The 27,693-nt window shown below is 39.2% G+C and overlaps 2 protein-coding genes across 16 annotated transcripts in view; one reads left to right on the forward strand and one right to left on the reverse strand.

The window, feature by feature from the left end:
* Positions 1-19,459, forward strand: part of hsf1 (heat shock transcription factor 1) — a 42,104-nt gene extending 22,645 nt beyond the window's left edge. Inside the window, exons 8-14 of one of the 4 annotated variants that reach the window (XM_033993888.3) lie at positions 613-749; positions 935-1,195; positions 1,559-1,645; positions 7,822-7,927; positions 8,407-8,472; positions 8,775-8,838; positions 9,597-19,459. In XM_033993888.3, the coding sequence (XP_033849779.3) occupies positions 613-749; positions 935-1,195; positions 1,559-1,645; positions 7,822-7,927; positions 8,407-8,472; positions 8,775-8,838; positions 9,597-9,796 (921 nt within the window). In that variant the 3' untranslated portion in view covers positions 9,797-19,459. The remainder of the gene's footprint in view (positions 1-612; positions 750-934; positions 1,196-1,558; positions 1,646-7,821; positions 7,928-8,406; positions 8,473-8,774; positions 8,839-9,596) is intronic. The other 3 variants (XM_033993889.3, XM_033993891.3, XM_033993890.3) reach the window with 3 other exon arrangements.
* A 666-nt stretch (positions 19,460-20,125) lies between these two features.
* Positions 20,126-27,693, reverse strand: part of si:ch211-80h18.1 (uncharacterized protein LOC555593 homolog) — a 47,660-nt gene continuing 40,092 nt past the window's right edge. For all 12 annotated transcript variants that reach the window (XM_059010438.1, XM_059010431.1, XM_059010439.1 and 9 more), the window contains 3 exons: positions 27,495-27,539; positions 21,404-21,448; positions 20,126-20,541 (listed from right to left, as the gene is read on the reverse strand). In XM_059010438.1, coding sequence (XP_058866421.1) covers positions 20,507-20,541; positions 21,404-21,448; positions 27,495-27,539 — 125 coding nt within the window. In that variant the 3' untranslated portion in view covers positions 20,126-20,506. The remainder of the gene's footprint in view (positions 20,542-21,403; positions 21,449-27,494; positions 27,540-27,693) is intronic.

Consider the following 27,693-nt stretch of genomic DNA (forward strand, 5'->3'; position numbering starts at 1 on the left):
ATCCCAGAATCTCATCAAGCAGTTTCTTGAAGGATCCCAGGGTGTCAGCTTCAATACCTACATAAATCTGTATTTATCGTGGTTCTGCAGTTTCACCGCAAAACACTTTACAGAGAAGATATGTATTTGTGTTTTAGTCACTGTGATTACACTTACAGAAGTGTGTTTTACAATGGCCCTGTTATTGGGAGAATATATTAGATACAGTAAGGAATCTGTAGTGCCAGCCTCAGTTCACTGCTTGTGAACAACATAAGTAGGCTCCACTGAATTAAGTCTACCTTTTTATAGCCAGTCAGTTAGTGTCCAAATGTTTCAGTTGAAAACTATAATGATCTGATAAAATGCCCTGGCAGATGAGAGAGTACTGCAGTACTGCTTTATTTACACAGTCGATCTGGTCTCCTACGTGGTCCTGTGGCAATAGTATTATGACTAAGTGGGTATAAAATATAGTGCCTAAGCAGAATTTATAAATCACTGTATCAAAAGGATACCATTCAGGGGAAACCAATGCATAAATGTCATTTGAAATAAATGACACATTTTACTGTGTGAGAGTGTTTCCTTTGTGTATATGTTGAATTGTATTTTTTTTTTTTTAAATTGCAGCCTACATCCCAGTCCTACACAGGAGCAAACCTGTTCTCCTCGGATTCGACAGTTAACTGTGGTCCTATAATCTCGGATATCACAGATCTCCCACAGCTTAGTCCATCTGCTTCCCCGAATGACCACACAGAGGAAAAGTGAGTAACGGAAACACCACAGAGTGTTTTCCTCTCTTTCTTTTAAGTAGTTTGATGTTATACTGGGTTTATTTTACTCCAGAAGCATTTGTTTCAGGTAATATGGTACATTATTGCATCGTAATCCAACAGAGTTCCTCCCAGCACTAGAATGAGACTTTAAGATGCCTGTTTACCTCCATTAGCAGCACGAGCCCCTCAGCCCTCATAAAGGAGGAGCCCCCAAGCCCTGAAGAAGTGCAGAGCACCGTTGTGAACGAGGCTCCTCTCGGCACCGTTGTGAACAAGGCTCCTCTCGGCACCATTGTGAATGAGACTCCTCTCTCACCTACCACCTTTATTGACTCTCTACTCGAGGACAGTGAGGCTGGTGGAGCCAGTGCTGGCTCCAGCACAGCTCAGTCACAGGACGGGGAGAAGTGTCTAAGTCTGGCCTGTGTGGAAAAGTGAGTATTGCTATGAATTGCAAGTATTCATTCAGTTCCTTAACCTACAATAGTTTTGTAATTGCCTCACATTACACTTAGTAAAAGAGAAATGAAAACCAATTACCCTTTTTAGAAAAATTGAAAATGGTTTACTTGTTTTTCCTAATTGCCTGTCATTCCTTTTTATATGCAGATCAGTATGACCTATTTCCTGTATCTGTTCTGCAGTGATTCATGCCCAATTAGAATTGTGAGCTTTGAAATCAGGCTCCAAGAAAGTCTTGTGTGTCTTTGTCAAACTGGAGAATCCATTTTAAATGCTTGTAATGTGTCAGCAGTAATGGGCTCCTCCTAGTTCCTTATTCTGTTTGTATCTTTCAGTTTGAGTCGATCTCCGCAGATGTCAGAGGTCACTTGTGTTTTCACCAGTCCTTCCTCTTCCTCTCTTCATTCCAGACCAGAGCAAGGGTTAGCATTTCTCATACGAGCTGTCCTCGCAGCAAGGGTTAGCATTTCTCATACGAGCTGTCCTCAGAACAAGGGTTAGCATTTCTCATACGAGCTGTCCTCAGAACAAGGGTTAGCATTTCTCATACGAGCTGTCCTCAGAGCAAGGGTTAGCATTTCTCATACGAGCTGTCCTCAGAACAAGGGTTAGCATTTCTCATACGAGCTGTCCTCAGAGCAAGGGTTAGCATTTCTCATACGAGCTGTCCTCAGAACAAGGGTTAGCATTTCTCATACGAGCTGTCCTCACAGTAAGGGTTAGCATTTCTCATACGAGCTGTCCTCAGAACAAGGGTTAGCATTTCTCATACTAGCTGTCCTCAGAACAAGGGTTAGCATTTCTCATACGAGCTGTCCTCAGAGCAAGGGTTAGTATTTATCATACGAGCTGGCCTCGCAGCAAGGGTTAGCATTTCTCATACGAGCTGGCCTCGCAGCAAGGGTTAGCATTTCTCATACGAGCTGTCCTCGCAGTAAGGGTTAGCATTTCTCATACGAGCTGTCCTCGCAGTAAGGGTTAGCATTTCTCATACTAGCTGTCCTCAGAGCAAGGGTTAGCATTTCTCATACGAGCTGTCCTCGCAGCAAGGGTTAGCATTTCTCATACGAGCTGTCCTCAGAACAAGGGTTAGCATTTCTCATACGAGCTGTCCTCGCAGTAAGGGTTAGCATTTCTCATACGAGCTGTCCTCGCAGCAAGGGTTAGCATTTCTCATACGAGCTGTCCTCAGAACAAGGGTTAGCATTTCTCATACGAGCTGTCCACGCAGTAAGGGTTAGCATTTCTCATACGAGCTGTCCTCGCAGTAAGGGTTAGCATTTCTCATACGAGCTGTCCTCAGAACAAGGGTTAGCATTTCTCATACGAGCTGTCCTCGCAGTAAGGGTTAGCATTTCTCATACGAGCTGTCCTCGCAGCAAGGGTTAGCATTTCTCATACGAACTGTCCTCAGAACAAGGGTTAGCATTTCTCATACGAGCTGTCCTCGCAGTAAGGGTTAGCATTTCTCATACGAGCTGTCCTCAGAACAAGGGTTAGCATTTCTCATACGAGCTGTCCTCGCAGTAAGGGTTAGCATTTCTCATACGAACTGTCCTCAGAACAAGGGTTAGCATTTCTCATACGAGCTGTCCTCGCAGTAAGGGTTAGCATTTCTCATACGAGCTGTCCTCGCAGTAAGGGTTAGCATTTCTCATACGAGCTGTCCTCGCAGTAAGGGTTAGCATTTCTCATACGAGCTGTCCTCGCAGTAAGGGTTAGCATTTCTCATACGAGCTGTCCTCGCAGTAAGGGTTAGCATTTCTCATACGAGCTGTCCTCAGAACAAGGGTTAGCATTTCTCATACGAGCTGTCCTCAGAGCAAGGGTTAGTATTTATCATACGAGCTGGCCTCGCAGCAAGGGTTAGCATTTCTCATACGAGCTGGCCTCGCAGCAAGGGTTAGCATTTCTCATACGAGCTGTCCTCGCAGTAAGGGTTAGCATTTCTCATACGAGCTGTCCTCGCAGTAAGGGTTAGCATTTCTCATACTAGCTGTCCTCAGAGCAAGGGTTAGCATTTCTCATACGAGCTGTCCTCGCAGCAAGGGTTAGCATTTCTCATACGAGCTGTCCTCAGAACAAGGGTTAGCATTTCTCATACGAGCTGTCCTCGCAGTAAGGGTTAGCATTTCTCATACGAGCTGTCCTCGCAGCAAGGGTTAGCATTTCTCATACGAGCTGTCCTCAGAACAAGGGTTAGCATTTCTCATACGAGCTGTCCACGCAGTAAGGGTTAGCATTTCTCATACGAGCTGTCCTCGCAGTAAGGGTTAGCATTTCTCATACGAGCTGTCCTCAGAACAAGGGTTAGCATTTCTCATACGAGCTGTCCTCGCAGTAAGGGTTAGCATTTCTCATACGAGCTGTCCTCGCAGCAAGGGTTAGCATTTCTCATACGAACTGTCCTCAGAACAAGGGTTAGCATTTCTCATACGAGCTGTCCTCGCAGTAAGGGTTAGCATTTCTCATACGAGCTGTCCTCAGAACAAGGGTTAGCATTTCTCATACGAGCTGTCCTCGCAGTAAGGGTTAGCATTTCTCATACGAACTGTCCTCAGAACAAGGGTTAGCATTTCTCATACGAGCTGTCCTCGCAGTAAGGGTTAGCATTTCTCATACGAGCTGTCCTCGCAGTAAGGGTTAGCATTTCTCATACGAGCTGTCCTCGCAGTAAGGGTTAGCATTTCTCATACGAGCTGTCCTCGCAGTAAGGGTTAGCATTTCTCATACGAGCTGTCCTCGCAGTAAGGGTTAGCATTTCTCATACGAGCTGTCCTCAGAACAAGGGTTAGCATTTCTCATACGAGCTGTCCTCAGAGCAAGGCTTAGCATTTCTCATACGAGCTGTCCTCGCAGTAAGGGTTAGCATTTCTCATACGAGCTGTCCTCAGAGCAAGGGTTAGCATTTCTCATACGAGCTGTCCTCGCAGTAAGGGTTAGCATTTCTCATACGAGCTGTCCTCGCAGTAAGGGTTAGCATTTCTCATACGAGCTGTCCTCGCAGTAAGGGTTAGTATTTATCATACGAGCTGTCCACGCAGCAAGGGTTAGCATTTCTCATACGAGCCGTCCTCAGAGCAAGGGTTAGCATTTCTCATACTAGCTGTCCTCGCAGTAAGGGTTAGTATTTATCATACGAGCTGTCCACGCAGCAAGGGTTAGCATTTCTCATACGAGCTGTCCTCGCAGTAAGGGTTAGCATTTCTCATACGAGCTGTCCTCAGAGCAAGGGTTAGCATTTCTCATACGAGCTGTCCTCGCAGTAAGGGTTAGCATTTCTCATACGAGCTGTCCTCGCAGTAAGGGTTAGCATTTCTCATACGAGCTGTCCTCGCAGTAAGGGTTAGTATTTATCATACGAGCTGTCCACGCAGCAAGGGTTAGCATTTCTCATACGAGCCGTCCTCAGAGCAAGGGTTAGCATTTCTCATACTAGCTGTCCTCGCAGTAAGGGTTAGTATTTATCATACGAGCTGTCCACGCAGCAAGGGTTAGCATTTCTCATACGAGCTGTCCTCGCAGTAAGGGTTAGCATTTCTCATACGAGCTGTCCTCAGAGCAAGGGTTAGCATTTCTCATACGAGCTGTCCTCGCAGTAAGGGTTAGCATTTCTCATACGAGCTGTCCTCGCAGTAAGGGTTAGCATTTCTCATACGAGCTGTCCTCGCAGTAAGGGTTAGTATTTATCATACGAGCTGTCCACGCAGCAAGGGTTAGCATTTCTCATACGAGCCGTCCTCAGAGCAAGGGTTAGCATTTCTCATACTAGCTGTCCTCGCAGTAAGGGTTAGTATTTATCATACGAGCTGTCCACGCAGCAAGGGTTAGCATTTCTCATACGAGCTGTCCTCGCAGTAAGGGTTAGCATTTCTCATACGAGCTGTCCTCAGAGCAAGGGTTAGCATTTCTCATACGAGCTGTCCTCGCAGTAAGGGTTAGCATTTCTCATACGAGCTGTCCTCGCAGTAAGGGTTAGCATTTCTCATACGAGCTGTCCTCGCAGTAAGGGTTAGCATTTCTCATACGAGCTGTCCTCAGAGCAAGGGTTAGCATTTCTCATACGAGCTGTCCTCGCAGTAAGGGTTAGCATTTCTCATACGAGCTGTCCACGCAGCAAGGGTTAGCATTTCTCATACGAGCTGTCCTCGCAGTAAGGGTTAGCATTTCTCATACGAGCCGTCCTCAGAGCAAGGGTTAGCATTTCTCATACTAGCTGTCCTCGCAGTAAGGGTTAGTATTTATCATACGAGCTGTCCACGCAGTAAGGGTTAGCATTTCTCATACGAGCTGTCCTCGCAGTAAGGGTTAGCATTTCTCATACGAGCTGTCCTCAGAGCAAGGGTTAGCATTTCTCATACGAGCTGTCCTCGCAGTAAGGGTTAGCATTTCTCATACGAGCTGTCCACGCAGCAAGGGTTAGCATTTCTCATACGAGCTGTCCACGCAGCAAGGGTTAGCATTTCTCATACGAGCTGTCCTCGCAGCAAGGGTTAGCATTTCTCATACTAGCTGTCCTCGCAGTAAGGGTTAGCATTTCTCATACGAGCTGTCCTCAGAGCAAGGGTTAGCATTTCTCATACGAGCTGTCCTCGCAGTAAGGGTTAGCATTTCTCATACTAGCTGTCCTCGCAGTAAGGGTTAGCATTTCTCATACTAGCTGTCCACGCAGCAAGGGTTAGCATTTCTCATACGAGCCGTCCTCGCAGCAAGGGTTAGCATTTCTCATACTAGCTGTCCTCGCAGTAAGGGTTAGCATTTCTCATACTAGCTGTCCTTGCAGTAAGGGTTAGCATTTCTCATACAAGCTGTCCTCGCAGCAAGGGTTAGCATTTCTCATACGAGCTGTCCTCAGAGCAAGGGTTAGCATTTCTCATACTAGCTGTCCTCGCAGTAAGGGTTAGCATTTCTCATACGAGCTGTCCTCGCAGCAAGGGTTAGCATTTCTCATACTAGCTGTCCTCGCAGTAAGGGTTAGCATTTCTCATACGAGCTGTCCTCGCAGCAAGGGTTAGCATTTATCATACGAGCTGTCCTTGCAGTAAGGGTTAGCATTTCTCATACGAGCTGTCCTCGCAGCAAGGGTTAGCATTTCTCATACGAGCTGTCCTCGCAGCAAGGGTTAGCATTTCTCATACTAGCTGTCCTCGCAGTAAGGGTTAGCATTTCTCATACGAGCTGTCCACGCAGCAAGGGTTAGCATTTCTCATACTAGCTGTCCACGCAGCAAGGGTTAGCATTTCTCATACGAGCTGTCCTCGCAGTAAGGGTTAGCATTTCTCATACGAGCCGTCCTCAGAACAAGGGTTAGCATTTATAGAAATTAAAGAATTGAAAAACACTTGTCAGCCCTACCAAAAATGTTACCTTTTTACATTGACAAGCATGATAATAAATCTGACATCCTATTTTGTAATTCAGTGATTTAACACTGTCTATTCTTGTCACATTTGTATCTGGGGACAGCCACGCTTGTATTTTAGTTGTCTTCGCATTGGTGAAGTGGAATTGTAATGTTCTTAACCCGTTCCTCTCCAAAAGGAACTGAAGGGTTAACCTGTTTTCTAAATTGTGTGTGTGTCTCTCTCTCTCTCTCTCTCTCTCTCTCTCTCTGTGTTATACATGTGCCATATATGAAAAGACTCTCCATTTAGTGAATTGCATCTCCAAATATAGGATGATATGAAGTGGGAAGTATGTAGTGTGCTTAATGAGCATTCCAACTTCATACTTTCAGCGTTGGGGAAACTGGCAAAATCTAGCATTGGCCCACTATAGCTGCCATATTATGGTCATTTCCCTTTTTTTTCTCTTTGAGACAGGTAGTGGCATCATACTAGCAACGTGTTGAATTCTAAAATTCTTTGGTTAAACTTTCATCGTGGGAATCGGGCAAGAAAAATGATCCCTATCTTGCCGCTGCCACATTGCACATATCTGAGACCATTTGACGTAGAGATTCATATCTGCAGGACTATATGAAAACTTGGACTTGTGTTCTGCATAGTGTTACACAGCTGTATTCAGGTTACATTACAGATGTAGTGCAGTAAAAATGAAGTGTTTCACTGCTGCATTGTTTTAACCTCTGGCTGTATCTATAGTAACGATATGTTCTTAATATATACACTTCTTTTTTTTTTTTTTCCCCCACGTGTTCTGTGTACAGCCATATGCCGTTCCACCATACTCTTAAGACTTTACTGTGCTACAGCAACATGAAGCTTGGTACAGCAAGCTTATTTTAGTATTACTAGATGCGAACATACAGTCACACACAATACAACTGTTACCTTTCATTGCTATGTAATATATACACACACACACACACACACACACACACACACACACACACACACACACACACACAGGTTATGTTTTTTGCTTCTAATCCTGCACGGATATATTGATGGTGTCTGTACCAGAAGTATATATTCAGAATGGGTTCACCTACACACTGTATAGTGTAACCACTCTTCCAAATCTGCAACTTGAAACTTTGTAGTTTAAGTTATTCCACTCATTGAGAGAGTAGATCACTGGGACATGCAGTATATTGTGATTGTCTCTTACCTACCTCTGCCCTTTTTATTTCTAGGAATGACCTTTCTGAACATTTAGAAACCATTGATTCCAATTTGGAAAACCTGCAGACAATCTTGACGGGGCAGTCCATTGGCTTTGATTCCTCTCCTCTTTTTGATGTAAGTGTGAAGAAGAATGGTAGTATATTGTGTCTAGATTTAGACTTGCTTCAAGTGCTCCTGCAGTTTCATCTTTGGGCCATTATCCCCCGAAGGGAATGCATCTCCCAGGTAATACAGTGGCAGTGTATTCATGGTCTCTCCCTGGTAATACAGTGGCAGTGTATTCGTGGTCTCTCCCTGGTAATACAGTGGCAGTGTATTCATTGTATCTCATGTTGCATGCTGTGGATGTGCAGTGTGTCACACTGGCCCTGCTGACACCTGATTTTGTGGCGCTATTGAAGGTTAAATCTTAGGAACCACTTGTCTGATATGCTTGGGCATTTGATCTCAGCTGTAATGGATGTAGAATATAGTGCCCTACTTACTCTTCTGTGGTACTGTATTGATACCTGCAATGTGTTTGTCATTGGTAGGGGGTTGGTAAGTTTGATTTGATAAACCTATAGAATAATATGTCTTTGATCTTTTTTCAGCTCTTTGCCTCATCCCTCTCATCTACTGATTTTAACCTGCCAGATCTGGACACCAGCCTTGCAAGTGTAAGTTATGTTTAGTCTTCTATGTAAGTTCTGGGATTTCAGCTTTTTATCTGATTTTCAGACTTATTTGCTGGCACAGTCTGCAAGTTATTTTCTTTTGTTTTTTTGTTACTGTTGTTGCATGCATTAGGATTGCTCCTTAATTCTCAGACCCTTTGTTTTTTTGCAGCCTTACTATGTTCAAAAGAAAATGGAAAGACTTGCATCAACATAGTAGTTGCTGCTCTGACAAGGCAAATGTATTTTAATCCTTGCATGTTTATCATTTTAATCCTTGCATGTCTATCATCTTTATCCTATAGATCCAAGATTTGCTCGCACAGGATCAGAAGTCCACAGACACAACTGCAATCTCTGCGGACACTGGTAGGTTATGGGCATGTTTGTATAATAATACATGCTCTCAGTATGTCTCTGTTCTTGCATGCATTGTGTATTAGATCATGTAGGGTCATTCCATACCAACTCAACCAGAGCCGTTGCCCGACCGTCTCAGATTTTGCTAGAAAAATTCACATGGGGTTTTTTGGGGCTGCTGCATTTAGAAATGCTAATGTTATTTATTTATTTATTGAGCCCAGGGTGATTTTTCACTTTAGGTTGACCTTTGCCAGGTCACAGCTCGAAAGGGGAAATTAAACAAACAAAAACAAAATGAGCAAAATCTGAGACGGTCGGGCAACAAAATGCCCCTTTTTCTGGTTGAGTTGGCGTGGAATGATCCTATAGTAAAACCACGAATCAAGCCAAACTCCGATCTTGGATCGCACAAAAGCAGTTTTTGCATGATCATTATCGGTGAACTTCTTGTGCCCTCTTGTGATAAATTTAATACAGCACCAACAGATGCTTTGTAGAGACCTGTCTCCGTTCATCAGTGGCACAGCTATAGGAGCCTGTACCTGGTAGTGTGAAGAATTCACCAGCTTTGTTCTTTTGAGCTGGTATACAAAATCAAAGACCAAAGAAAGCTGGTGTAGTATTAGCTAAATACTTACTCACCATAGAGTTAGCAGGTTTAAAAAATAATATGTTTGCCCATTCCTATATTACCCTTGCAAATCTATACATTAAGATAAGACCACCTCAACCTCTACTGAATCCTGTCGTGTTTGTAAATGCAGGGAAACAGCTGGTTCAGTATACAGCCCAGCCCCTGTTCATGCTGGACCCCAGCAATGCCGATGAGGGAAGCACAGACCTGCCTAACCTGTTTGAGTTGGATGATGACAACTCTTACTTCGGCCCTGGAGACGACTGTGAGGATCCCACCATCTCTCTGCTTTCAAACACTACCTACCAGTCGAAAACCAGGGACCCTTAGTCTGAAAGCTTGCCACTTCTGTAAAGGGATGTGCAACTGTGCTTCATTTTTCTGTGTAAAGTGACAAGCCTATTACATTTGTGGGTTTAGATTTGAGAGTTTCTCTTGTCATCTGATTCTCTGGATCGCATTGACCTCCAAGGATATGTCCTGGAGACGTGCCAGACGTCCACCTGTCCTTTCTGAAAATAACAAGGATTCCAGACACACTGCAGGTTTTGCTGGTTTATCTTGTGTAGCACCAAGAACATCATTTATATATCGCAGCTTAAATGTTAGATTATTTAGGAGTGTATCTGACTTGAATAGTTTCTTCTGATACAGCACTGATATTTTGTAGTCAATGATATACTAATATTAACCTACAGGTCATGATAAAACAAAACATTTGACATTAACAAAGTAGAAAGAAAATGCTGCTTCTAAGTGACAAATGACAGGATATATCTGTAAGAATATACAGAATTGACTGCTGTGTGCATTTCTGTGTTTGTTTTCTTTGGTGGGACAGGGTGGCAATGGAAGTAAAGACAAGATTGTTAGTCTTCCCTTATGACTGGCTAAGAGGAAAAGTGAAAGCATACTCTGTGTGCCCAGTCCAATTCAGAAATGCTTGTCCCGTCTCCAGTCTTTAGTAAAAGACCATGAGTCGCTTTTAAATCCTGCTTTTACTGAAAGCTGCATACTATCCCTGAATCACAGCCTGCCAGCTTGTTTTGCCACTCAAAGGCAAGCCTGCGTATTCCCCTATAGCCTCAAGGCTTTGACACTGTTAATGGAGAGTAAGGCAATTCATTTTTAAAAGCATCATTTATACTTGCAGAAAAATTAAGTTGCACACCTTTATTATACAAGAGACCTGAACATGGAACAGACTTCCCCTTTGTGTGGGCGGCTGTGTCAACAATTAGCCACGGTCACACACACACACACACACACATTTAAAGAAAGATTTTTAAATGTTAAACATTTCACAGTGTAGCCTCAATTGCTTAATTAAATAAGTGTGGTCTTGTACTGTACATATAGATAGTTTTAGGGGGAAGATGACTGCTGTTTCAACAAGTGCAAAGCAAGCTTCTATATTTCTCTACTATATAATGTCTGCACGCATGTGTACAGCAGGCAGACCTGGTACTGTTGCTTCCTTTTAATACAGGAGGGAAATCTAAAGCTTGGGCTTTTGATAGAGGGGGTGGGAAAACTGACTGCATTTGTAAGTGACTTCTGCTATTGCAATGGTATTTGTATATTTACACTTTAAATTGTTAATAGTAAAAATGTATTTTTGATTTTACATAAATTATCCACGTAATATACTTGGCTTTCTGTGGTTGAAAGTTTTATTTTTGTAATATATGTTTGAACTTAGTTACTGGTGCTGTGTTCAGAACTTAAGAGTCAAATTAAATCTTGCTTGTTTTTAAATAAATAACCTTAAAAAAAAAAAAAGCCCCAGTCTAGTCGCCAAATAAGGTTGGTCCTGTCCATTGTTCCAAACTTCTGAAAACGGGGGATTGAAATTTATAAAGTTTTCAAAGGTTGGGAGATGAGGAATATTGAATTTGTATCCAAATGAAACAACGTGCAGCCATCTTCTTTCTCTTGATTGTTAAGGGTGGACTGACAAGTTGTGTTTTTTTTTAGTTTTTTTTTATGTGAAGCAGTATTAATGTTTGATCATGTAAGAAGTTGCAATTGAAATAGTTTCTTGCATTTTGTTTTATAAATCACTGAAAAGCATTTTTTTTTTTTTTTTCGTTTGTGTTTGGCTTTGATTTGTTTTATGTTGGAGGTGAAAGTTAAAAGGATTCTGTTGGTAGCACAACATTTTTTTGTGTCCATATTATTGACCTTTTACTTCTCTCTGTATGTTCCCATGCGTATTTTAATGCATATTTTCTCAATCTCAAATATATTTGGCAGCAAAGGGCTAAACATAGATACATACATACATACATACACAGTTGTAGTCAAAAGTTTACATACCCCAATGGAAATGTACAATTTCTAGAAATTTCTCAAACAAATAGGAAAAATCTTTTGTAGCAAAAGTTTTACTTTTGCGGATGAGGAAAAAAAGTAACAAGAAATAGATGTGTACAATTATTTATTTCAGCAGACTCCAAAAATTCTAATTCAAAAGTATTCGTACCCTAACAAGAAAAATGAAATTAGTAGATAGCTGAGGCTCTTTTAAACGATTAGGATATTTGTCAATAAGCTTTTGGCATGATTCTTTAGTGTGTTTTTTTTTTTTTTTTTTTTGGGACCATTCTTCAATGCAAAATTGTTCCAATTCATTCAGATTCCGCGGACTTCTCTTGTGCACAGCCGCCTTCAACTCGTACCAAAGATTCTCAATCAGATTTAGATCGGCACTTTGATTAGGCCATTCCAGAACCTTGATTTTATTCTTCTTTAACCATTCTGAAGTAGTTTTTGATGTGTGCTTTGGATCGTGTGTTGGAAAGTCCAGTTGCGCTTTAAAGCAAGTTTTTTAGCGGAGGGTTTCAGATGATTGGCCAATATCTTTTGGTATGCTATTGAAATCATTTTACCATGTTTAGTAAGAAATATAGGTGAAAAAATACCTGTAAGTTCATTGTTTTCATGTAGATTCAAATTAATCCATCAGGCAAATCACCAAAAACCAAGGCATTCTTACAAACATATAGGTAAAATGGCTTTATTAATGGGGCATATCCAAAAACGGAATATTAAAAATAGAACAGGAAACCAGCATGTTCTCAAAAACAAACACTACCAACACGTAGCCGTAAACCTAGCCTTCATCAGGGTGTAGTTTCAATTAGCAATATATCAGCAATAACATTAAATCAATTAACACTAAATTAACATAAATGACATTTATTACAAAGGCTAATTAATTAAAGACAGCTTAATCAAATAATTAGTGGAACAGCAGTCAAAGGAAAAAATATCGAAAAAGATTATACCAAAAACTCCCAAGCCTACAATAAAATAACATTCAGTTCATAGGTAGGGTCTGTAATCCATTCATTAATCCTGGAGATTCAGTAGCTTTTAATTGAAATATCCAAAATGGACATCACTAAATTGTTTATCTTGCACAACATTTTTACAGTGATTTCAAAACCCATATCTGAGTGTCCCCTTTAATTGTCTAGGAAGCCAGGAACTCTGTTTCCTGTCCCCTGATAGGTAACTATGAACAAGTAATTATCAAGGGGATCAGTGAATACCTCTCTCAAAGTGGGATCACTCTATTAATTGAGTTTATGTGTATAATTCTCCGTAATTTTGGTGCTTCTGTACAAAATCGAGTGACAAAATGAAGTTATTTGCTTATTTATTCCGTCTCATTGTTTTTTTTATGCAGCAAATCTGTTCTACTCGGTTGTTTTGCTTTATTACAAGCCTTATCGATTATTCCATGTCTGTATCCCCTCTGATGAAATCTGTTTTGCATAACTTTTGATTGTATATCAAATTCAGTTTCTTGATCGCAAACACATCTTAATCATTGGAATTGACCAAAAGGAATTGTTTTTTTTAACCAATTTGGATGAAAACTCTCGGCTCTTAATAGAGTATTTCTGTCTATTTTTTCTATACACAGTGTGCAAGAATCCTTCAGTATCTTTTGAAATTGCTAAATCCAAAAAATTAACATGGTCTTTGCTGTATGCAATACATAATTTGAGATTATTATTGATACTATTAATATATTCATGAAATGACTAGAGTTCACTCTCTGTACCTGACCAGATAAGAAGAATATCATCACTATAACATCCCCACTTTTTTATCCAAAAAAAGGGTTATTAGAGGATTTGTATAGATCATTCTCCCAGAAGCCCAAAAATAAATTGGCATAATTAGGAGCAAAGCAAGCGCCCATAGCTGTACCCTTAGTTTGTTTATACAATTTCTCTTGAAACAAAAACACATTCTTTTTTTTCTTACGTCCGTTCAGTCAAATTAACAATAAGATCATTAGGAAGCAAACTATCTTCAGGTCTTTCTTGTAAATAATATTTTAAAGCTGTCAAACCTTCATTGTGAACAATGTTAGCATAAAGAGATTCAACATCCAAACTAACCAAAAAATAGGGTCCCACATGTCCCATATCCTTGATCTTATTTAAAACGTGTTGTATCTTGAATATATGAAGGTAAGGAGGGCACAACCGGCTTGATAAAAAATTCAGCAAACTGAAGCTGGTCAAGTAATGGATCCATTGCCCGATATAATAGGTCTTCGGGGTGGATTTAGGAGATCTTTATGTACTTTAGGGAGCATATAAAAAGATGAAAGTCTGGGATGTTCACACCATAAGAAACCATATTCTTTCTCAGTGATCCATTTTGCATCTTTAGCGTGTATCAACATTTCTTTAATTTCATTTTTCATATTATCCAAAGGATTTGCGGAAAGTGTTTGCTAGTATTCTGAATTGTCAAGTTGTCGATAGGCTTCTTTAACATACATTTCTTTGTCCCATATAACCACAGAGCCCCCTTTGTCTGCTGATTTTATCACAATGTTTTCATTTCAAGACAAAGTATCTATTGCTTTTCTTTTTTGGTTAAATTGTAACAAAAATCATTTTGCCTATCATTAAATAGTTTTTCCACATCATAATTAACTTTTTTTGTAAAAGCTGTTAATGTAGCATTCAGATTTGTGGGCAAAAAATGAGACTTGGGTCTAAAGTTCGGTTTTCAGCACTTGAGATGGATGTTTGGACCACATTACGGGGAGTGTTTTGATGATACCATACTTTCAAATGTAAATTGCGATAAAAAACGAAAACTATCTATTTTTGTATAAAATTCATTAGAACTATATGTGGGAGCAAAAGAAAGTCCTTTAGATAATGACATGCAGTCACTAGAGATTAGGGCATTAGATATATTAATTACCGTAGTTCCCTGGGCTGGCTCCTGGTGCCCGGTCTCTGTTAGCGTTATTCTTGCTGTTTCTGATGTAGTTGAAGCAAACAAATTCTCATCACTACTAGTGAAATTAAAGGACACAGCTCTCCTCCTTTTGTGGTCGTTGAAAACGATTAGTCGCTCCACTGGTAAACTCTTCCTTGCTTGTAGTCAATTTCATCCCTTTTAAATTTCTTCAGTTTTAAATAATTTCAAATCAGCAGTGAATTTGTCCAAATCCTCTAAGTTTTGTTTCAAATGGCAATTTTAATTCAGTTGCTTGGATTTGAGAGGTCTTGGCTTTCATTTCATTTAATTCAGACTGTAGACAATCCTTTTCTCTTTGTTTCTTCAGTTACAAGTAATATCAAATCCAAAGAACATTTATTTAGAATAGATTCCCATTTATTTTTGAGCTCCATATTGTCTTGGCCGAAGGAAGGGAATTTTTTGATGTGCAATCCTCGAGGAATGCGTGCCTCTTTCCAATAATCTGACAAAGTATAATCTGCCAATGCAATTTAATTTCAAAGTAATAATATGCCAGTGCAATTTAATTTCTTTTCCATTAGTTTCTTTAACATTAAGTAATTGCTTTTCAGGGCATGCTCTGGGTTACAGGTTTCATCCGTCTCATTCAGTAATGAGTCCAATACAATTATACTCTAGCCTTATTCATTCGAATATGAGAAGGCAGCTGTGTTTGTGATTCAAAACATATTTGTCGTATTTAAATTGTTGATAGAACCAAAAAAAAAACTCAAAAAAGTGGAGCTGCTCCAGGTAGAAACGCACTGTTTTTAAAAATGATGAATCAAGAAAGAAAAAAAGAACTAACAGAGCACTTTGGTTTAAACTATTAATATTATATCCAGTCTTCATATTATGAAAAAGGTGCTCTTTGGAGTCAAGAGTTTCTTCAAAAGTTTAGTAAGAAATATAGGTGAAAAAAATACCTGCAAGCCCATTGTTTTCATGTAGATTCAAATCACCAAAAACCAAGGCACTTACAAACGTAATGACTATCATCGTGGCCAAATAGCTTCATCACTCCACAAAACCTCCACAAAAAGAATTTTCCAAAGAGTGGTGATTTCTTTGGCCTGCAACCATTAGACCTTCACCATGCAATACTCGACCTATGGTTGAAATGGAAACCCCAGTCCCACTTGCAGCCAATTCACTCTGAATGTCTCTGGCAGTCAATCTTGGATTGACTGCCAGAGACATTCTTCCACTTGTTCTGGTGAAAGAACATTCTTTCTTCCAGACCGAGGGAACGTTGTTACAGTACCATGAGTCTTGTACTTCTTGATAACTACTAGTTGAAATTGGGGTACTCATGCTTGGAAATTTCTTGTATCCTTCTCCAGCTTTATGACAATAAATAATTTTCTGCCTAAGGTCTTCAAAGCTCTTGACTTTTTCCCATATTGACTTATCGGTAATGACAGGAATCATTCCATGCCTAACCCTTTTATACTCTCTAAGAATGTTCACCTACAATCCAGCATTTTCTATACTTTTTTTTCTAGAATTAGGATCTGCATTATCATATTGAAATGTCTAGCACCTTAGTAGACAATACTATCATAACATCAAAGGGTATAAATACTTTTGAATTAGCATTTTTTGAGTTTTGCAAATAAAATTGCTATCCATCAACAGTCCAAAGCACCTTTGACCATTGTTCCATAGTCCAATTTCTGTGTACTTGTGCATATTTTAGCCTTTTAGCCTAGTTCCTCTTTCTTAACAGGTATTCTTATTGCAACACATCCTTTAAATTATGATTTCAAGAGTGACCTTCGTTCTGTTGATTTGATGGACAACGACACCTGCGCCTTCTGCCAGTTCTGTTGTCAATTCAACGCTTGTCTTCTTTCTATTGTTAAGGATATTGTCTTCAAGTATTGCTCATCCTTGTTAGGCAGCTTTTTGGGTCTTCCAGTCCTGGGTTTGTCAATTACAGATGATGTTTCTCTGTACTTGTTGATGCTTTGGATACCACACCTTGAAAATCGAGTGATGCGAGCTATTTCACTCAATGTGTTTCCTTCTTTATGCAAGTCAAGGTTGTTATAATAGTAAAAAAAACAATAGTGGAGGCTTTGAGCAAATTGTTTATGCTCATAACGCATCAGAGTTGAAAAATGCAACATGTTTAAGATGTATAAGACTTTTGCACAGCTGTGTGTGTATATATATATATAATATATATATATATATAAAGAAATTGAGGAAACATGGTTACCAGATTCAGTTTACAGAATGGATACATCTAAACTGCATAAATGCAAGTCTAAAGAGTAAGTAGGTTACATTGGGTGTCTCCCATGTAGTGAACACCTAATTTCCTTTTGTATTGCTGGCAATACAGAGTTGCCGTTACTTAGATGGATATTGCTACTTGGAACACACTAATTTAGCAAATAACTAGATGAAAAGAGATTCCAGAGAAAGTTTTATAGCAGTATAGTGCAGTGTCATTGATTTTCAATCCTTACACTAAACTACTTTTATAGTTTAAACCTTGGTTCTAATATGCGCTTTTAAAGATCCATCATGTCACAAAATACAGAAGGATTTGTGATATCGAATGCATTCCACTGCAAAAGCCAAAGTATAGAGGAACTCAAAACTAAAATGCAAGGTGCTTATCTTTTAAGATTGTTCTGTTTATTTCACATGAATCCGTTTGATGTAAATATTTTATTTTTATCACAACTTGCCTTCTATATATTTAGATATTGCAAAGTACTGTTAAAATATATCTGGCGATGTTCATAAGTTAAAGCTGTATTCTTTTTCAGTTTTTACCTTCAACTTCTTCCTCCAAGCTGTTAATAACCCTTTCTGTTTTAACAACTACTTTCCTGCAAGAGTCTTGTCAAAAAACAGCTTTTTTATTTCATTTTTTTAGACCCGCTTTATGGAAGCAAAAACTCGACTGCTTTGCTTCTTTAGATGTCCTTCTAATACTTTTGAGTGGCCTGTTAACAATAAAATAATTTAAATACATGTTTAGTTGTTTGTTCAAGCTTTATTATACTTAACTACGTTAGAACACTTTCTCAAATAACTTGAAAATACATAAGCTTAATTGAAGATCATGCTATAGCACTGTGAAAGCTGTTTTTGTTCAGTAAGGGGATATGCAGTGAGGCAGTGGAATTCCTTAATCGTATTTTTACACTTGACAGATGGTTTGTCAGACCTCGATTTAGCACTGGTCTTAGACTACCCTTACCTAAAATAACATTAGGTAGTCCAGTCTGGGTCTCTGAAACCAGCCGTGCATTTCATAATCTCGTAAATACTGTAAATGTTTGATCAATGATTGGTGCTCCTCTGCTGTCATTCACCCTGCTTTCCTGTGGGGGTTTACCTTGTCTAACTGAAATATTAGACAAAGCAAATAGCGTAAACCAGAGCATATTTGAACCCTTGCTTTCCTAGTAGATTAAATCCACAATATTGGACACGTTATGGGAGTTGGAGTAGTCCTCAACATACTTTAGAGGTTTAAGAAGCTTTTGCGATTTAACGGTGTGAGTCACAACTTCTGTTTAAGACTGTTCTGTAATGTAAAGAGTTTTTGGTGCTTAAAAATTCCATATCTAACCACGATTTTCCTATTAAGTATATGGGGTGAATTACGTTTTAAAAATAAAAATGGCAGTGCGTCGTGTTATAGGGCAAGCTGGAGAGATGACATCAGACGTAATTACGTTTTTTGGAGGTCTAAATATTGTCCTATGCGCTCTAGTGGTAAAATGTGGAACTACAACAAATGTCATTTTCTTTTTTGGGATTTTTTTTTTCTTTCTAGCATTGTGGAAGAATGTTATTTATTTTCCCCTAAACCCAAAGTGAATATGTTTCTGCTGCCTCTTTGCTGAACCAAGTGCAAATGAAAGCTACCGATTAACATGAATCCCCTCCCAGCAAGACGCAGTGTTTTATTTATTTAAATGTGTTCATATTACCAAGGCTATGCTTACTTCTGGGGTGTGAAGTTAATCTGACAAACCTTATGATGTTCCATCAGAACTTGCTTTTTGAGTGTATTAATTATATCTATATAGCTACGATAGATTATTAGGTTATTATTTGTATTTATTTTTTCTCCCAAGTTCAGATTTGTTCCAAAACAGAATCAGTTTTTAAGGTAACATCAAGTCACGCAGACAAATCATTCAGTTGATGCCTTTGTCATTTAGACACTAGTCAAAATATGTCAAAGTCTACTTGACAGTATCTCTTAACCCCTGAAGGTACACAAGGAATTGAGCGGTTGTTCAAACAGTTTCTTCTCAAAACACATTTGAGAGTGACTCAAGTATCATAAGGAGGAAACTAACCATCTAGATGATCAGATCCAATCTGTCCGTAAATGTTAAGCCTGTTTCGTGCACCTCATTGCAAAAATAAGAACGGGAGTATCATTTTGCTAGCGGGACACATAACACATGTCCCTTGTACCAGGCTTAATCTAATGATTGTGTCTTTTAGAAATCCTAGAAGAATCTGGCTTTTGCAGATGGACTCCTATAATACATATCGTGGTCCAACACAAATCAGTGTTGGTGTGTGATGTTGCAATATGTAAACAGTGTTTCTGGCTTCCAATGAACAACGACACTGAAGTATGTATATATATATATGCACTACACAAATAGTGCAGAACCTGTATTTGCTGCTGTTTAATGGCATAATAAACGGCTGTCCATGATGTGACTCGAATGGGTCCTTGTTTTTTGTACTTCAGGCTACATCCTAAGAATTCAAAGGCAACACAAGATATTTGTTTCACTGATCTTGCATTTTACCTGTAAAAAGATTGTTGCGGTTTTTAAAATGATGGTCACATTCCCATCACGTATGTGCTAATTTACAAACAAATCCATGGAACTTAAACACATCCAACTAATAATAATCTGTGCCACACCAAAACAAACAAATCAGGAATATGATGATATCGTGTATCTATGTGGACACTCATGTGCGATATCCACAGAACATCCTGTTTTAAATAGATGCACAGGTTTAGGAGTAATGACTTGTTTGAGAATTTGCCAGGGTAAGGGACAATCTAGCCAAGTTTTATTGACCTATTTTTGGATTTGCCAATGAAATGGTTAACATTGCAATAATATGAAGGACGGCACTTCCTACAGCATGGCGCCCCCAAACACCGTGTTGGGTCTTTGGCTGAGTTGAGTACCCAGTCACCAACATCACTTCTGGCCAGGCCCAACCTTGCTTACCTTCTGAACTCTGGTAGAAGGTCACACTTCTAAGGTGGCATGGTATAATGTGCTGTATGAATGTACTGGCAATGTGTGAATCTACTCTAAATAACACATCATATTTCTTTTTAGATTGCATTGAACACATTCAATAAAACATAAACTTTAACTTTTTAATGGCGGGGACTTTGTAGCTGCATAGCTTTGTTATTTTATTATACAAGTTTGTCAACGGTTGTTTTAATGTATACGTTTGTTTATGTCTGATGCAACCACTGCTGTTCAAAACATTTTCTGCCTTTTTAACAAATAAAAACCCAACTAGTTTAAAAGTATGGTACTCCTCTACAACAGGTACAATAAAAGATGATGGTGTTAAAGTTACCATTCATTAAATAGGCTTCAAAAATACAAATAATAAAGAATTTTTGATTTTGTGAATTATGAGTTGCTGCTGCTCCTCCTCCAAACAGATCCGTGGTCCGTACACTGCAGGTTGTAGCGCACTAGCTTCACCCGCGGCTTCATGTGGAAATCAGCAGGTATCCTCCAGTGCCCCATTTTCTGCACCTTAATTGTGAAGCAGAAGAAAGGGGCTGTTAGAAGAAGATTCTCTTTGCTGGACAGATCCAGCCAGATGCAACATCTGGTGGTGGGGAGGCAAGTCGACTCCCAACAAGAAAACAGTCTGAGAATCCCTGTCCTGTGTTGTAGTGCCTTCTAAAACTGTGCTCAGTGACTTGTGACCTGGCTAAAAGAGTGTCTCTCTCCAACTGAGCCACCAAAATCCCCCATACACTTACTGACCAAGCCCAGCCGTAAGACTCAGTATGCATGATTGGTGCTGCTATTTGACAGGGAAAAGATACTGAAGTTAGTAGCAAAAAAATAAATAATAATAAATATATATATATATATATATATATATATATATATATATATATATAAAATACACAGTATATGGACAGCATTGTATTTAATGGCTATTCCAAACCTACAATCACCAGTTAATAAAGGTGTGCTTGTTGATGCTGAATTAGACCCTAAATTGCTAAACATGGTGGCACAGTATCCACAGTATTTGTCTTACATTCTTATTGTATTTCCCATTAGAATTAGCTTTCCCAATGCTGTGCCCTATTAAATAACTGTGTCAAAAAGAGGGTATATGTACTCTTGTGTTTCTAATTATCCTCTTAGCTATTTAAACTTTTACAAACATTTGAAAGTGGAGCTTGGAGTTTTGTGAACAGGTCCTGCTATTGGATTCTGCATACTGTACATGTGCATTGTAAAAATCCTTGTCTCATGTTCAGTTAATAAGAAGCCCTAACTAACTAGAATATGAAGTGAATAACAGGAAGAAAAAACATATTTCCACTTTCTCAATGATGGAAAAGAAAGAAAGACAAGCAAGCTCTCAATAACTCACCTTCAGGACCCTGACCAGAGGCAATGTCATGTTCACTGACGGGAACTGAAAAAAGCAAGCAAAATGAAGAAAGAAAAAGGGGTGTGAGAAACTACTCACTGTGAAAGTTTGGGTAACAATTTACATTGTGTATCTAATTACTGTGTATTTACAGAGTAGTTACTTAGTAAATACATGTTTACAATATTATTATGCATAGTTACAATATACTTGATGTGTAAATCATTTTGCACGATATGAATAAAAATCAACAGACATCTAATAATGCATGATGTAACTGGGGACGTGTCTTTCAGTTTTATTTATTTATTATGTAATACAATGACAACACTATCTTCAATATTAATTTGTAAAGAAGTGTATGTGGGCCACACATTTTAAATACATGGTGTGACGTTATCAAGTTCATGTGGCTCTTTGGCCTGTCTGGTGCTGGGTTCAGGGGTTTCCGTACACACACAATAAATACACAGGAACAAAAAAAAAATCTAAACAAACAGAATACTGCCTCGAGGGCCGTAAGGTATAATGTATACGTGTTCCAGTGAAAATTCACAGAGGGTAACACGTTGGGGAATTCCACGATGCTTTACTGACCTCTTGCTGTCAATCCCGGAACTGCAGCACCCAGTATGCCGAGGTGGGGCTAGCACACCTCAATGGCTTAGCGAATATTTAATTTCATGGTGAATATATTATATATTTTTAAATGAGCATATTCTCTCACACAAGGACAGTAGTAGCATTCTGTAAAATGATATACAGTTGTTTTAGCTGATTTGTGTGCACATATGAGGCTGTGTGGTCCAGTGGTTAAAGAAAAGGGCATGTAACCAGGAGGTTCCCGGTTCGAATCCCACCTCAGCCACTAACTCATTGTGTGACCCTGAGCAAGTCACTTCACCTCCTTGTGTTCCGTCTTTCAGGTGAGACGTAGTTGTAAGTGACTCTGCAGCTGATGCATAGTTTACACACCCTAGTCTCTGTAAGTCGCCTTGGATAAAGGCGTCTGCTAAATAAACAAATAATAATAATAATAATAATAATAATATACAGTATGTGCTTTACCTTGCTGCTGCATTTATAAACATGTAAAGTTTGATTTGCTGAGCTGCGACTCACAGATGAAATGCTACTCTATACCGAGTGTCGGGTATTACAGTATTGAACTGTTCATTATAGTGGCGCGATACCATCACAGGGTTTAGTAGGTGCTTTATTGTTAAAAAACAGGTTTCTGCACTTTAATCATTTCGACCCTGTTAAATTGATTGGCGCTGAGAAACTTTGAAGTTTTAGCCTGACATTTTTAGGGTAGAAAGGGCCCAAAGATGGTGCCTTTACTGGCAATACGAAAATATTAATATTTGGGGTTTAAAAAACACTGCATTTATAGCGAATTTCTGTAAATGTAAAATGGTGAAACATCAGGCTACTCTCAGACCTGTAGTTCTGCGGGAGTCTTAAACAGTCCTAGCTCTCAGAGTTCACAGCACACAGCTTTTCAGGAAGTTTGGTGTAGCAATGTTTTACATCTCCTAGTTTATAAAGCACAGATTTGATGTGAAATAATTAAATTAATCATTTAAATTTGACAGCAGATAGTATATGTTTTTTTATAAATTATACAATAAGAAACTTGGATATTTGTGAATACTGGTGAATACCAAGGTCCTGTTCTAATGACCTTGCAACAGTGATTGTTGTTGCATAGTTCACAGCTTAGTTGCCTTGGATAAAGGTGTCTGCTTTGGCTCAACTCACTAAGCTATGCTTAAGTTTAAACTGAGTATACTTATGTAGCTTGCTGCTGGCCATTTACATTCCTAGTGTTTCATGTAGCATTAATTAAACTCTGCTTAAAATGTTTTCTATAGCAAGATATAACACTGTCTAATGTTGCAATGCTTACACTATATATATAATTCAGTGTGCAAAGTCAGAGTAGTATTTCTGTTTGTTAATTTCGTAAAACAAACTGCAAATAGTACATGCATTTAATAATAATAATAATAATAATAATAATAATTATTATTATTATTATTATTATTATTATTATTATTATTATTAACCCTGAATGGCTGGGTGGCTGGGGTGGGTTTATGTGGAAGGGATCAAAAAGGTGGTGATTATGCTGAAACAAAACATGATTCTCCTTGGTGTATTTTGCATGTATATCATTCTCAAAACTTTTTGAACATCCCTTGTACAGCATTACTGTAGTTATAATTGTTGCTAATACTAAGGTTGTGCCGATATTGTAATTTTCATACAGTGACGATATAAAAAAATATCGCGATATTCAATAATACCGTCATTTGTGAGGTCCCAACGCCACATATAGATTTGAGAACACAAGACTCGACAATTACAGACTCTCATCTTTTCACATTCGTATTTTACCACAGTGAAGCATTCACTTTAACAGTCTCATTGGATTATCAACTTTAAAAAAAAACAAAAAAAAAACTTTACTTACCTCATCTTTGAACATAATGTGTCCAGCTCATGCCTTGTTTGTATAAAAATCCTTTGTAAAAAAATTCTGTTTGTAATACACAAAAAACGCGTCCATACAGACCCGATATCTTGTTTGTTCCGCGGTCCAACTTGAAAACACAAACATAGTTTGGTTGAGTAGCAAAGCGTTTTTTTTTCTTTCTCGATTATACTATTTATTAAAAGGTGCTGTATCCGAACACAATATATATATAATATGTAATACGTATTGTATGTGGTGGACTCACGCTGGCTACAACCACCAACATTCATAACTGCTGCCCCCCCCCTCCCCCAAACATATCTCCAGATATTGAAGCATTCACTAAATCCTTGAAAAATCTTAGATCACAAGTTGCTATGTTTAAAAGATCGAGTAACTACATGCAAGTAAATGTTTGTTTTTTTTTTTTTAACTGATGTAGCCCTAATAATAATTATAAACCCAGAAGCCCTAATTATAATAATGCTCTTAATGTTTTTGTTACAATTCTTATAACGTGTTTACATGGAACACGGAACATGGAACAGCCGATTTAGGTTCTACTCTGGCCAGCAATCCAGCATCTTGCTATTATAACATAAAAAAGAAAATAAACTTGGACCGCAAACAAATTAAATCTGCCAAACTTGTTTATTACGGATCAACTTGTTTTTTTTTTTTGGCAACCATGCATAAGTAACATAGAATAAAAATGTTAAACCATAACGTCTAAATGCTTATTTATAATACACAAATAACAAAGCATGCTGTATTGTGCAGTGTTACTTCAGTTTATGTGTACTCTACAGACACACAAGCATATCCACTTTCTCTGGTTTAAGCATGGATCTTTGCAGGGTCACAACATGCCCCGCCGTGCTAAAGAGAAGCTCAGACGGCGTGCTGGTGGCGCAGATGCACATGTATTTTATGGCTAGTTTTGCCATCAGAGGTTAACCGAGATTCGTTGTTACACCACCACAAAAGTGGATCTTCCTAGCCATCAATAACTGGTTCCTTCAGGTCTTTGTGGATCTGAAGATCAGCCCGCTGTTCCAGTGGCAATGAAAGTGGCACAGCTTTCCCCTTCCCAAGGAGACTCCCTGAGGTTTTTTCTTTTTGAGGGTAGGCTGTGCGGTTGGAATTGTGTCCGGGGCAACTACGCCCCTATCTGGATTCTCTTGACAAAGCGTTTGGGCTTGCCCAATATCTGTCATCTCTTCCATAAGTCTATGCTTCGTTTCCTCCAAGTGATCTATCTGATCGCCAGGATAGCGAGGATCCAAGAATGTAGCTGCAAGAAGTAGTTTTTGCGTTCCTTCTTGTATGTACTTGGCATCCAACCTGGACATGATACCTTTCTTCAGGTCAGCAGTTAGGGTTGCATCATCAAGCGAGTCATGGAGAATGACAGTCTTCAAATGCTGAAGCAGCGGGTGAACTGAGGACACTGTCACCTAGTTTTCGCCAGACAAAATGTCTGTAAATTTGGCCACTGGTTTGAGGGCACATCAAGCACGCTGATGTCCTGCCATGTGAGGGCAAGGTTTTGATGACGTCTGTCCTCTGACAGGGCCCATCATTCTTTGCTTGGACCCAACGAGTAGCACAGTCCTGTGGATTGGTGCAAGACACAGGAAAATAGTTAAAATGTAGAAAATAATGAGCTTTTAATAAATCAGATAAATGTGTTGAGAACAATATTTAATTTAATACTGAACTTATTTATTTAACTTAAATTGAGAACAATATTTAATAACAAAATGAATAAAATGAATCTTTCACTTTAAAAAAATCCTTTAATCTCATTATTCTCTCCCCCTCAACCCCAACACACAAATTAATAATATGAATTGTAATAAAACAAATATGTATTTCTTGTATTCCCAAATAATTTACACTTGGAAATAATGAAGATATTTAATAATCATATATTGGGTTCATTACATTTTGTGCCTGTGTGTGCGATTAAAATAATGTACTATGTAATAATGAAAACAGTTTTAAATATAGTTACCGTGATAAGCGAATGTTACTGGAGGTTGAGGTCTGTTTGTGCTTTCAAAAGGTCCCGTTTCTTTAACCAGCTCTGGGAGAAGCAGCCTACAATCGAATGACAGACCCTGAGCGCTCTGTCAGTTCGGTTGCTTTCCCTGTTCACTGAATTAGTTACAGCAAGGTGCAGATTATGACCAAAGCAATTAAGCCATGGCCAAGTTAGCGGTCTGACTGCGGTAACTATGTTAGCTCCATTGTCCGTGGTGATGCAAGATAGTTTTTCATCATCAAGCTCCCAGTCTCGTAGAGCACAGCGAAGGGCTCCAGCTAAATTCTCAGCTGTGTGGTGGTCCGGTAGGAGGCTAGTTTGCAGACATGGTGATTCCAGTTTCCATTCAGGGGAAATTAAATGTACAGTTAGGGACATGAACAGCGTCACGTTCATGCTCGACCACATATTGGCTGTTGCAGAGAAATAGTCAGCTCTCTGAACTTGTTCAGCAACATCAGCTCTGACTTTAATGTACAATTCGGGAATTGCCGCTTTTGAGAAGTACTTCTCAAACATTTTTTTGAAGCCGCTGTTCTCCACTGTATACACTGGTAGCATTTCCTTGGCAATAAAGCTGGTGATTTGAGCTTGTCAGCTCTTTTCATCTGGCACTGTCACGGTGGTATTTCGTTGCTCTTTCAAAGCTGCTGTGATGGTTGATTGCTGAGGAGGACCTTCTTGACAACCTGATGTATAAGAGGTTGAGGCAGATCCAGCACCTTTCGTCATCTGTGTAAACTGCAAGGGGTGGTGAACCCGTAGATGGGACTTCAGGTTTGTAGTATTTCCTTCCTTTGTAGTTATTTGCTTTTTGCAAAGATGGCAAATGACTATATTTACATTAATAGGGACCCCGCCCCCTTTCTCATTCGGTTTGAACCCAAAGAATGTACAAACTGCAGAGGTAGCGTTCTTCTTTGCCACAAGATCAATTTTACAGTCACCGTAGAAAGAAGAAAATGTACCGTACTGCAAAAGATACTTCGTGTGGTCCACGCGTTCACTGAACAGTGGCACGCAAGTACTGCCTTTCTCTTACTCCCTCTGCTGCTTGTTACATCCAAACGAGCACACAGAATGTGGAACACGTATCCAGTCTAAGACACGCCCTCCCCCAACGTCACACACACACACACACACACACACACAAGCACGCACACAGCTGACAGCAGCAGCAGGAAATACAACATCCAGGAACAGAAAGTAACAGCAGTCTTGTTCTAAACCTCCACAAAGTTCTCTGGGGCGCTACAATGTTTTAACACGGCATGGTATGAATGAAGGACATTTTATAATGGGTCTTATTTTATTAGCTATGTTTATTTTAGGACTAGTGATGATATTAACAAAATATTAAAAAAAAAACTTTTCCAGTATTGCGATCCACGATAATATTGAATATTGGCACAACCCTAGTTAATAACGCTGTTGTTACCAGCAATGATTCTATTGTTGCCAAAAATGGCCACTAAATAAAGACAGACCAGTGTAAATGCAACCTGAAAATGCACAGACTTGCTCTCTACAGCTGAACAGAAGCAAACTCCCTTTAAACTTACCAGCAGGGTCTGTGTGAGGGGTGGTGCTTGGCTGGCCTTCATTAGCTACGAAAAATAAATCATTTCAGGTATGTTAAAAAAGTCAGCGCCAACACAGTGTTTCACGATCGATAGCATGACATGCAAACACAAATGCCAGCAGCTTTCCAAATGTCACCAGACTTCAGTACAAATCTCATCCATTGAGAAAATACCGCAG

The sequence above is a fragment of the Acipenser ruthenus genome, chromosome 3 (assembly GCF_902713425.1).
Source record: "Acipenser ruthenus chromosome 3, fAciRut3.2 maternal haplotype, whole genome shotgun sequence".
Classification (NCBI taxonomy): Eukaryota; Metazoa; Chordata; class Actinopteri; order Acipenseriformes; family Acipenseridae; genus Acipenser; species Acipenser ruthenus.